Source organism: Dipodomys ordii, unplaced genomic scaffold, assembly GCF_000151885.1.
Source record: "Dipodomys ordii isolate 6190 unplaced genomic scaffold, Dord_2.0 Scaffold78, whole genome shotgun sequence".
NCBI classification, from domain to species: Eukaryota; Metazoa; Chordata; class Mammalia; order Rodentia; family Heteromyidae; genus Dipodomys; species Dipodomys ordii.
The window spans coordinates 6,181,841-6,193,550 of record NW_012267294.1 but is presented as its reverse complement, the minus strand read 5'-3'; the positions used below and the strand labels follow the sequence as shown (position 1 = coordinate 6,193,550).

Genomic DNA, 11,710 nt, shown 5'->3' with positions numbered 1-11,710 from the left:
CCCCTCGCCCCTTCCCCCCCCCCCCCCCCCGCCTGCAGGGTGTCAGTCACCCCGTGTCCCTAAGCACAGGCTCCACTTCCCCCCGCAAGGACCCCGGCAAAGGGGGCAGAGCAGAGGGGCCCACGGCCCCATCTCCACGTGGGGACGGGTTTGGGCCCCTGTCAGGGGCAAATTGGAGCTTCCATGAGCTGCTGTGCTGCTGGCTCTAACTCCAGAGCTGGGCACGCAGAGACTTCTAGAATGCTTTTTGCCCTGGGCTCCTGCGAGGCCAGTCTGACTCCCGTTCTCCCTCTCTCTCCCTTTGCTGCGGCTCCTGGGACCAGCAGACCCCGGCAGTGAGACCCGTTGAGCGTTAATGTCTCGTGTGTGTTCACGCTGTCCCGTGTGCCGTCCCGTCCGTCCACGGTCAGGCGCCATCTGAGCGTGTCCACCTGCTCATCCGTGTGTCCGGCCTCCGTGTGTCCCTGCCCCGTCGTGCTGTGTGTCCCTCTCCACACCGCCCTTCCGGCCTGTGAGTCTCTGCCCCGGGCTGGCTCCTCGAGGGTAAATTTCCGTTCTCATTTCCCGCAGGAAGACAACTTGAATGGGATCCACATCGTGGCCTTTGCGGAGAAGAGCGACCCCGGTAGGCACCCGGCCGCCTGGCCTTTCACAAGAGCTCCCAAACCCTGGGCAGGGCTCACGTCTGTTGTGCTGGCTACTCACGAGGCTGAGATCTGAAGATCCTGGTTCAATGCCAGCCTAGGCAGCAAAGCCTATGAGATGCTTATGTCCAATTAACCAGCGAAAAGCTGGAGGTGGAGCTGTGGCTCAAGTGGTAGAGTTCCATCCTTGAGTAAAACCCCTGAGTTCAAGCCCTACTACACACACACACACACACACACACACACACACACACACACAAACTACTCACCTTCCTTTGCTCTCCCCTTTCCCTCTCCCTTCCTTCTACAGTGCAACCAGAGATACTGGCATCCCACCACCCCTGCCCCTGTGGTGTCTGTGCTCACAGCTAAGGGAAGACAGGGTGAGGAGGTGCTGGAGCCTCAAACACTGAGCTGAGCAGGCACAAAAGCAACCCAGCCCCTGGGGTGTGTGGATATGATCTGCCGGTTGTGCAAACGTTCACTTATGAGCTTTGTGATCAAGCACGTGGATGTATATGCCAAACTCCTACTTTAGGATAACGCGAATTGAGGAACAGGAGCTGTGGCTCCAGTGGTAGAGCACCAGCCTTGAACACAAAAAAAGCCTGGCTGGAGGGGGAGGTCCTGAGTTCAAGTCCCTGTGCCGGCACACTCACACACACACTCACACACACATAGAGTTGCATCCTTTGGTGTGTATATATAAGCAGTTGGTTGTGCAAAGTGGAAAGGGTGTTGGGGACATGGCCGAGGGGCTTCGTTCTACTTCTGCATCTTGCACAGGCTTCCTGGTTCACTCTTTAGCCCAGGCAGAGCAGAGCTGTCGATGCGGGGGTGACACACAGTCACGAGGGACAGCCTTTGCCCCCAGACAGGTGTGGTGCCCCACAGAGTGGGGCCTTGGCTGTGAGCATGGGGGCAGGAACTCCAAAGGCTAGCAGTGCCCCACCCCCCGAGTCTGGCTGGGCAGGTCTGGAGGAACGGGGACTCAGGGGAGGAATGGGGACTCAGGGGACCTCCGGGCTGGCTGTGCAGTGCCGCTAGCTGTGGCTGCGGCAGATATGGCCTTTGTCAGGGCCTCTGTGTCTCTCCTAGAGCAAGCACTGGTGGAGGCCAGGAAATGCCCAGGAGCTTGGCCTCCAGGGGGACACAGGTCCCCTGAATTCCCATGGTGCATGACCCATGCATGCTCCAGGGGTAGATGGTGAGAGAGGCAACCCACTTACCCACCGAAATCCGGCTTGTCTGGGCTTTTCTCGGGGGAGTTCCGGCACATGCCCTCCCCCACTCTTGGTGGATACAGCCATTGGGACATTCGTGTAGGTGGGAATCACGCAAGCTCACGCTGCGTGCCCTTCCGTGTCATGGTTTATCCATTACACAGCATGGATCAGAGGCTCGCTCCTTTTCAGGGCTGAATAATGTTCCATGGCCTGTCTTGTCTCTGAGTTTCCGCCATGTTCTGTCTTCATTCAATCCCTTGAATGTCCATCCAGGTGCCAGGCCTCCTCCCCCAGGGGAGCTAGGCCTTTCCACAACCAACACTCAGAGAGAAGGAAGGCCGCTGTGGCTTCTTTCCTCAGGTTCTGCCCACCTCTTTACCATGGAGGAGAAAGTCTCCTGGAGGCCTGTGCCTGAGGCTTACAGGCTGCGATCACGCACAGTGGACCCGAGTTGTGTGAACAGAGACTGGAGTCCGCCCTGGTAGCTGGCGGGGCTCCCGGGGTCCGGGACAGGAGGGGCCCTGGAACAATAGAGCATGTGGCCCCCCTCCCTCCCCAAAGCCGCAGAAACCTGTTTGGGGAGGTTGGTGTGGCCGTGAATCAGGCCTCTGGAACGTCTCCCTCCCTCTCCCTGCACAAATACCCCTGGGCCCAGCTCCTGCTGTGCCCCAAAGAGCCAGAGCTGGGGACTGAGGCTGGGAGCAGAGCCATGGGGGTGGTGGAGGAGGGCGGAGCTCAGCAGGTTGCCAGCTTCCAACCCTGGGCAGGGCGGGCCTCACTGCTCAGTGCTCTGGGGCTGGGGAAACCAAGTCCTGACTTGGCTTTTGTCTGTGTGTAGCCGGGGCTCTCCCATTAACCACCACAAAGCTGTGCATAGAGTCTGTGGCTCAACTAGTAGAGTGCCAACCATGATCATAAAAGCTAAGGGACAGCATCTAGGCCCCAAGTTTAAACCCCAGCATTGGCACAAAAAACAAAACAAAACAAAAAATAAGGCCTAATGGTCCGTGCCCTGTGCCCTGTGGTTCTCCATCCTACCCACAGGACATCATCAGAGCCACCTGCAGACACGGGTGTGTTCCTCATATGTACACAGGCATACACACGCGCACACACACGCAGCAGTTATTCTCAGGGACCTAAGAGGACCTAAACTCTTGTTGGTGTTCTAGCAGGGGTGGGGAGGGGTGGGAAGGTGGTCCTGAGCATTAGAGGGCGCTGTTGAGCATTGGTCCCAGGCGCTGGTGGCTCACGTCTGGAATCCTACAGACCCAGGAGCCTGAGATCTGAGGATGTCAGTTCAAAGCCACTCTGAGCAGGAAAGTCCATGAGACTCTTGCCACCCATTAACCACCAAAAACCCAAAGTAGAGCTGTGGCTCAAGTAGTAGAACACCAACCTTGAATGAAAATCCAAGGGACAGCGCCCAGGCCTTGAGTTGAAGCTCCAGTACTGATGTGTGTGCACATACACATACAATATTCTTGCAATATTTTTTGTTCATGGCAAAGAATGTTTCTTGTCCTCCAAGGTTTCTTGACGCCAGCTCCTCCCTCTCTGCCTCCCTTCCTTCCTTTTTCTGTGCCCGTGCTAGAACTTGAACATAGGGTCCCTGAGCTTTTCACTCAGGGCTGGTGCTCTACCACTTGAATCACTTCTGTAGCACTCGAGCTCCGTTTCTGGATTTTTGCTGTTAATTGGACGTAAGAGTTTTGGATTTGGCTGCTCAGACTGGCTCAGGCTGGGATCCTCAGATCTCGGCCATCCCCTGAACAGCTGGGATTACAGGCGTGAGCCACCAGTGCCAGGCATCTTTCTGTTTCTCCGTGGAGACTTGCTGTTGCGTCCGAGGGGCTCGGGACCCACAGTGCTCATGGGATATATTTTTCTGAGCAGTCTAGTAAGGGGGGCTGGGCATCAGAGTACCTGCGAACCCCTCAGGAAACACGCACACTCGAGCCGCTTGACCCTCCTTCCCCTTCTCCAGATGGGTACGAGTTCCTGGAGATCCTCAAACAGGTGGCCCGGGACAATACGGACAACCCCGCCTTGAGCGTCCTCTGGATTGACCCGGACGACTTCCCATTGGTGAGTGGCTCGGACCAGGGACCTGTGGTCACTGCCCTGGGCTGGATGGGCAGGAGGCCCCGAGCACTTCGGACAAGGGGAGTGGGGTAGGAGGGGAAGGCATGCCCAGAGAGCCGGTGCCACCCTGCATCCTGGGAGACGCTGGCCCTGGCTGCTCCGTGTGTATTCTTGTCAAAGAGAGGGCCACAAGTGTTATTGTCAAATTCTTTTTCTCCCCTGGGCCTGGGGCTTGAGCACTGTCCCTGAGCTTCTTTTGCTCAAAACTAGCACTCTACCACTTGAGCCACAGTGCCACTTCTGTTTTTTCATTTTTGTTTTTCTGGTGGTTTATTGGAGATAAGAGTTTCATGGAGGGGCTGGGAAAGTGGCTCAGTGGTAGAGCGCTTGCCTTGCATGCCTGAGGCCTGGGTTCGATTCCTCTGCACCACATAAGCAAAAAGCCAGAAGTGGCATTGTGGCTCAAGAGGTAGAGCGCTAGCCTTGAGCTGAAGAGCTGAGGGACAGTGCCCAGGCCCAGAGTTCAGGCCCCACGACTGGACCAAAAAAAAAAAAAAAAAAGAGTTTCATAGACTTTCCTGCCCCGGCTGGCTTTGAACTGTGATCCTCAGATCTCAGCCTCCTGAGTAGCTAGGATGACAGGCGTGAGCCACCGGCACCTGGCATGTTCCTGTCTTTTTTATATGTGCCTGTACCGGTGCTGGGGCTTGAACTCCTTTGTTTGCTCTCTCCTTTAACTTTTCCATGCAAGACTGATGCTCTACCACGTGAGCCATATCTTTGCGGCTGTAGTTTTGCTCACTACCTTTCCTGGGCTGGGCTGGTTTTAAACGGCGATCCTCAGGTCTCGGCGTCCTGAGTAGCTAGGGTTACAGGCGCCAGCTTATGTTTCCTTTTTGCAAGAAGGAACGGAGTTTGTACCCCATGAGCTGGAGGGCGGGGATAGCACCCTCTGCTGGACGTGGCCTTAGCTGTCTGCCCTGGGCATCTATCCTGTTCAGCCCTCTCTCGGCAGGCCATGGTGGGCATGGATTCTGGGTTCTCCCTCACTTGTGAGGAATGACAGCTGGGGGAGGAGGGCCAGGGTGTGTGGGGGGGAGGGGTGCCACATTCCTGCCCAGGTGCATAGCGGCTGAGAGGTGTCCTTAGAACTGGAGGGTGGGGCCAAGCCTTCAGTCCTTTCCGAGCCTCAGCCTGGGTGGATGCAGACCTCACTGGCACCAGGGCTGTGGCCGGTGGCCGTGGACCGCATGTGGCCGGGTCAGGCCTGCGTGGTGTGTGGCCCTCTAACCCCACGCTCTGTTGCTGCAGCTCACTGCATACTGGGAGAAGACCTTCAAGATCGACCTGTCCAAGCCGCAGATCGGCGTGGTGAACGTGACGGACGTGAGTGCCCTGCGTGGGCCACACCCTGCCCTCCCTAACACAGGCACACACACACACATGCACACACACGCATGCACAGAGCCCGGCATCCAGGCCTGGAGGGCTCTCCCGGCAGTCCCAGCTCTGTACCAGCCACGGGAAGGTGGTGAGGCCCATGGAGGACATAGTTCTCAGGCCTCATTCAGATGTCCCAGGCAACCTCACAGTCCAGTGGGCTCAGCGGGCGGCAGCACAGCCACACGCCATGGTGGTGCAGGAGCAGTCTCCTGGGAACAGGAGCCAGTCCGTCTTTGGCCCTGTGTTAAGCTATGTGATGCTGTGTGAAGCATTCATTCATTTGCTTTGAGAATTAGTAGGAATGATTGTTTATGTGCTGGTACTGGAACTTGAACTCAGGGCCTGGGAGCCATTCCTTAGCTTTTCCATTCAAGGCTGTCTCTCTACCACTTGAACCACTTGGAAGCTCCACTTCCAGCTTTTTTACAGTGAATTGGAGCCAAGGCTCCCACAGATTCATCTGCCTGTGCTGGCTTCGAACTGCAATCCCTCAGTCTCAGCCTCCCAAGTAGCTAGGATTACAGGTGTGAACCCCTGATGCCCAGCTGTGCTGGTTATTTTGGAGATGGAATCTCCAGGAATTTCCTTCCCCAGGCTGGCTCCAAGTCTTGATTCTCTAGATCTCAGCACCCTGAGTAGCTGGGATTATAGGCAAAAGCCACTGGGTCCTGGCTACAACAGCTGCAGAAGACCCGGCAGCCTGCTCAGCGCCGCTGCCCGGAGCCCAGGGTGGGGCGCAGCCTCTGAGCACTCGCTCCTCCCCTGTTCACTCCCCCATTCATTCATTACCCATTCATTCACTTATTCACCCACCACCCTGCCTCCCCTGGCTGCAGGCCGACAGCGTGTGGATGGAGATTCCGGACGACGATGACCTACCCACCGCCGAGGAGCTAGAAGACTGGATCGAGGATGTGCTTTCTGGAAAGATCAACACCGAGGATGATGATGACGAAGAGGACGACGAGGACGATGAAGATGATGACAACGATGATGATGATGATAATGATGATAACGATGATTCTGATGATGAGGATAACAGTGACAGCGATGAGGATGACGATGATGAGTAGCTGAGAGCCAAAGGACCTGATCAGAACACAACCACAGCCCCCGCCCCGCCCAGCAGTTCCTCTCCTTTTCTGCACCCTTCCTGGTCCCTTCCCATCAGGAGAACTCCTTTCTAAATGCAGGAACCCAGGCTGCTTGTCCCTGCCGACCTGCGGCTGTTCCTGCTCTGTGAAGCTGGGTGGAGCCAGATCGGCTCTCCTCACGATCACCTGTTGTCTCTCCCCAGCACGTGACTCAGGAGCAGGGAGTGACTTTGTAAGAAGAGCTGGGACAGGAGGCTCAGTCCCAAGCCTTTGCATGGCTGTGGAGAGGTCTGGGCGCAGCAGGACGGGGACGGGAGGTTGGTCTGCTGGCTGACAAGTCTCCTCGCTGGCTGACAAGTCTCTTGTGTCCCCCACCCTGATAGCGGGCCCCTAGGGACTCAGCTGACCTCCGAAGAGCCATTCTCCATGGCTACTTGTGAGCCGTCCCGTTTCGGGCTAAAGGTTGCTTTACCCTGGGTCGGCTAGCTCTCATTTAGCAAGGCCCACAGCATCCAGAGCCGGCTGGGGCTCTGTTCCCAACCAGGTGCTGAGACGCCGAGGAACTCCCCAAGTGCCTTCTGCTGCCTAATAGCTTGTGTTAAGTATCATCATTGATTTTCTCCATTGGTTAACACGTATGAGATACTGCGGTTTCTTGATGTGTGGTTTATTTTCAGGGGGTGGAAAAGCTGCTCGCCAACTCTGTCATTAAACTCATTTTGTAACGTGTTGAGACCACCTTGGAGCCTGCAGTGGTTTTTCCACTCGACCCACTCCCTGCCCCCCCTCTTCATAGAGACCGGGTTTGGCTGCATGAGATACTACCTGGCCCGTTGCTTAGTGACCTGGAGTGCCGGGTCCCCTCTCTGCTTCAGTGGCATTCTGTGTGCAGTCTGGGTACTTGTCAATCAAATGACAACACGTGTACGCATTCAGAGCAGCTTTGTCAGAGACCGGAGTCAACTTGTCTTTGTGTCTCCAGCTCTTCTGACTTTGCCCATCACACAGTAGAGGCTCATTATGGAGCTGGTTCATTATGGAGCTGGTTCATTATGGAGCTAGCTCATGCACACTGGACCAGAGCAGCCATCACCCCTGGCACTCCCAATAGCAGCGGGTGCGGTGTCCTGGCTGCCGTGCGTTTGTCACCTCTGTGACAAAACACTTGAGTAAACACCACCAGGGAGGAAGTGTGGCGGCTTGTGTTCCCCCAGCTTCCAGCCCCGGCTCCTTGGCTTTGGGCTTGTGCTAAGGGGACCCGGGGGCGAGTGGCTGAGGGGGCTGCTCTCCTCTTGGGGGAGGGAGTGGGGAGAGGAGGGAGAGGGAGAGAGATGGAGAGGAGGAACAGGAGGAGAAGGAGGAAGAAGAGAGAGGAGTAGGAGAAACAGGGTCCCCACGAGTTCTTCCAGGGCACCCTCTGATGACCTCTTCCAGCCCTACCCCCACAGCCATAGCTGAGCGAGGCTCGGGGAGCCAGGCCTTGGTGACAAGACAGCTCTTGGGCCCCTGCTCTCAGCACCATGGCGCTGGGGATCAGGTCGTTGGGTGACACTTCCTAGCCAAGCCGTCTCTGGCTGCCGTAACAGAATACCATAGACTGGGTGGCTGGAAGCAACAGCAAGTTGTTTTCTTGCAGCTCTGGAGGCTAGAAGTCAGAGAGGCCACCGTTTACCAGCTGGGTCGGCTCCTGATGAGGCGCTCCTGTCTCATTTTGTTCAGATGTGGCCTTTTCTTAATGAGGAGAAAGGGAAAGAGAAAGAGGAAGAGGAAGAGATGGCAGGTGGTGGAAGAGGAGGTGGAGGAGGGAGAGAGGAAGAGAAAGAGCTAAAGAGATAGAGATACAGAGACACAAGGGAAGGGAGGACTAAAAGCACTGTGGTTTCCTCTAATGAAGACACCTGTCCTGTCAGGTGAGACTACACCCGTGACCTCATCTAACTTTAATTAGTGCCTGCAAGGTTCAGGGCACAGCACAGAGCCTCTGTGTTTATTTCCTCCTTCCCCAACCAGAGGCTGGGTTGCACCCCACACCGGCCAGTCACACATAGAGTAGGTTCTTGGGGAACAGGATTTCCCACACAGTCTCTGCTCCTGTTCTAGAGTGTGATCCTTCAGGACAGAGGTCTGTTCCACAGCCTGGGACAAATCTTTGTTGAATGCCTGTGTCAGGCCGGTTCTAGCCCTGTAAGCTGGTGTTTAGCCAACATTTGACCACGACATTGTACACAGTGGTTTACATATGCGATCATAGTCTATCCTGCTCAGTTGATGGATCATGCACTTTGGAGGAGGGTCAACGTAACCGCATTTTGTGTGTGTATGTGGACTGAGGCTTGCATTCAGGCCTCACATTCTCCCTTAGCTTTTTTTGTTCAAGTCTGGTGCTCTACCATTTGAATCACAGCTCCATTTCTGGCTTTTTGCTGGTTGGTTGGGAGTCTCAGAGGTTTTTCTACCTGAGCTGGCTTTGAACCAGGATCCTCAGATCTCAGACTCCAGAGCAGCTGGGAAACAGATGTGAGCCACTGGTGTCCGGCTTACATTTCTTAAAACTTTTAATTCGTAATAAGAACCTTCACTGCGGGACCCAAGCCAGGCAGAAGAACTGGGATAAAGAACATTATTTTTTTTAAGTCCTATTTTACATCTGTTATGCCAGAAGCCAGTCCTGATTAGCTGGGATTATAGATGTGAGCCACTGGCACCCAGCTTGATCTTCCTTTTTTCTTAGATGTAAAATGGAAATAATCTTTACCTAACAAAGAATGTGTCGATTACAAGGCTATGTAGAATGTAGAATATATAATACCCAATAAAATGTTAGCACCCTTCCACTTCTGTTCCCAAAATAGTGTTTTGTCAAAATGTCCAAAATCAAATTTTCTTCGCATCTCAAGTGGTTTGGTTGGACCTGTCTTAACTCACCACTGCACAGACTACCATTCAAGCACCACACTATGGCCTTAAAAAAATCCATACTTTATTTATAATGGGATATGACAAGGTTACATTGTAGTAAATTCACAGTAGTGATTTGTTTTTGTAAGTAACAAAATCTGGAAAAAAAGAACAAACACTACCCAGAAATACTTAACGTTTGCTTTGGAATAGCAGGGCCAGTGCTATAGGCCTTTTAAAATAAATATGTAACATTTCTGTGCTCCTTTAAGTAACCAATCTTTTTTTTTTCTTAGTAAACTGCATTTTAAAAAATTTACAATAAGGCTTACAGGGTGGTGAAGTTTTGGGTGGTAATTCTCTGTCCTTCCTTTGTCTCTGTTTTGCTGGTTTTAGGTTATAAGGTCCTACAGCAAGAAAGAATCGATGGCTGCAGCAGCAGGAAGAGTCCCTCCAGTGGAGGCGATGGTGCTAGAGCCCTTACCCATGGGGAGGAATAATACAGAGGAGGGAAAGAGGTGGTTTTAGACTAGCCTTTCAAAGGCTGGACACCATTAGGAAAGCCGCCCACCACTCAGCCACGTGCGCACTCACTCACAAGGGCCAGCTGAGGCTTTCCACCATCAGCCCAGCTAGCGTGGTGTCCCTGTCTACCTGGGCACAGGCGCACCTCACACGGTCCACACACACCCATGTGGTACCAAGCACCTCCTCCACAGCGCCAGCCAGTGGCAGGGAAGGGCACAGCAGGACTCCAGAGCTCTAGCTACCCTTGGTGTCCCCTCCTCCTCCCTCTTCCCCAGTGCTAGGGCTGGGCTTCTGTGTGCACGGAGGCAGACAGAATTAACCACCCCATGGACAGATACAGAGGGGCCCCGTGGGCTGCCTCTAGACCAGTCTCCCCATTAAAAAAAAGCCTCAGGGCACCGGGATCCAAGTGCAAAGCCAGCCAGCAGGTAAGTCCACGAGACTCTTCTCTCCAGTTAACCAACAAAAAGCCAAGTGGAGCCATCCATGGCTCAAGTGGTAGAACTCCAGGGCTCAGGGCCCAGGCTCTGAGTTCAAGCCTTAGTACAGGCAGAGAGAGAGAGAGAGGAGAGAGGGAGAGAGGGAGAGAGGGAGAGAAGGAGAGAGGGAGAGAGAGACCTTAAGCTCTTGACCAAAGCACACACACAGGGCCACCTAATGCTCTTAATTAATTTCAAAGGGACATAAAGGAAGAAAGGGAGCCCGGAGCTGGGAGTGGGGAGAGGAGGGTGGGGTCAGGCATGTTCTCCAGGCCCGGCCTAGAGATCTACTTTCCACTTTGAAGCTCTGGATGGATGAAACGCAGAACCTTAAAACTGCTCCTCACTCTCCAGAAAGGCAGGCTTTAACATTCAGTTCATGGACTATTAGAACATTTTTATATATATCTATATATTTTAAAGCATACACTCTGCACAAAATTTATCTACTTGTTCAAACGCTGTCGCGCTCCTCAGTGAGTTCCTTGCTCTCATTTAAGGTTAGAATTTTTATAACTTAGGTTGAAAGCTAGAGAAAACTCTATAAAGATTTTGGGTAAATGAAATCCCAGCTCCTCTAAAGGAATTTACATCCAATGAGCCTTTAGGGCACAAGCTCCTGGGTCCAAGAACGGAACCAGGAATTATTCTGTGTTCAAGTGTGAGCACAGTCTATGAGGCCTGAAAATCTGTCCTCCCTGCCTGCCCCCCCGCCCTGCCCCGTGCCCTGTAACTCCAACCTATTAAGGGTTCAAAGTGCAAAGGTTTTGCAAGGATCCTGCATTGCATCTGGGAACTCACTGTAAAATTAGTGTTAAAAAAATCAATATTCAAAACAATGATCTTAGGAAATGACATTCTGCTATGCAAAGCTGGGGGTGGGCAGAGAAAGACAGAGGGAGGAGGGAGAGACAGGTACTGAGAGAAATGGAGAGGGAGGGAAGGAAGGAGAGGAAATGAGATTTATTTGCCAGAGTGAGTGAGCCCCACCCCAGCTCTGTGGGGTCCCCGGGCTTCACGACGATGGAGCCAGTCATCATCGCCCGTGATACCTCCAGGTTCATGGAGCCACAGCAGCTCCCCTGGGACTCCGTCCCCCTGTGACCTAAATCTCACACATACTCACCCCAAATCCCCTGCCCTCTCTTAAAATATTTCCTGAGAAAGACATCAAAAGGAACTTCCAGTGTGAAGGGACTGGAGGCTACACTGTGAATGAAAGCACCATGGCTGGGGGGTGGGTGAGTGGGGGGGGGGATGGGGGTCTGTTTTTATACAAACAGAACCAGAAAACCTCCGCCCTAGCCCCCCCC

The 11,710-nt window shown here is 53.9% G+C and overlaps 1 protein-coding gene across 1 annotated transcript in view; it reads left to right on the top strand.

Annotated features, from left to right (window-relative positions):
• Nucleotides 1–7,100, top strand: part of Casq2 (calsequestrin 2 (cardiac muscle)) — a 21,885-nt gene extending 14,785 nt beyond the window's left edge. The window contains exons 6-9 of the mRNA XM_013024634.1: nucleotides 571–625; nucleotides 3,858–3,958; nucleotides 5,267–5,341; nucleotides 6,235–7,100. Coding sequence (XP_012880088.1) covers nucleotides 571–625; nucleotides 3,858–3,958; nucleotides 5,267–5,341; nucleotides 6,235–6,471 — 468 coding nt within the window. The 3' untranslated portion in view covers nucleotides 6,472–7,100. The remainder of the gene's footprint in view (nucleotides 1–570; nucleotides 626–3,857; nucleotides 3,959–5,266; nucleotides 5,342–6,234) is intronic.
• The last annotated feature ends 4,610 nt before the right edge of the window (nucleotides 7,101–11,710 follow it).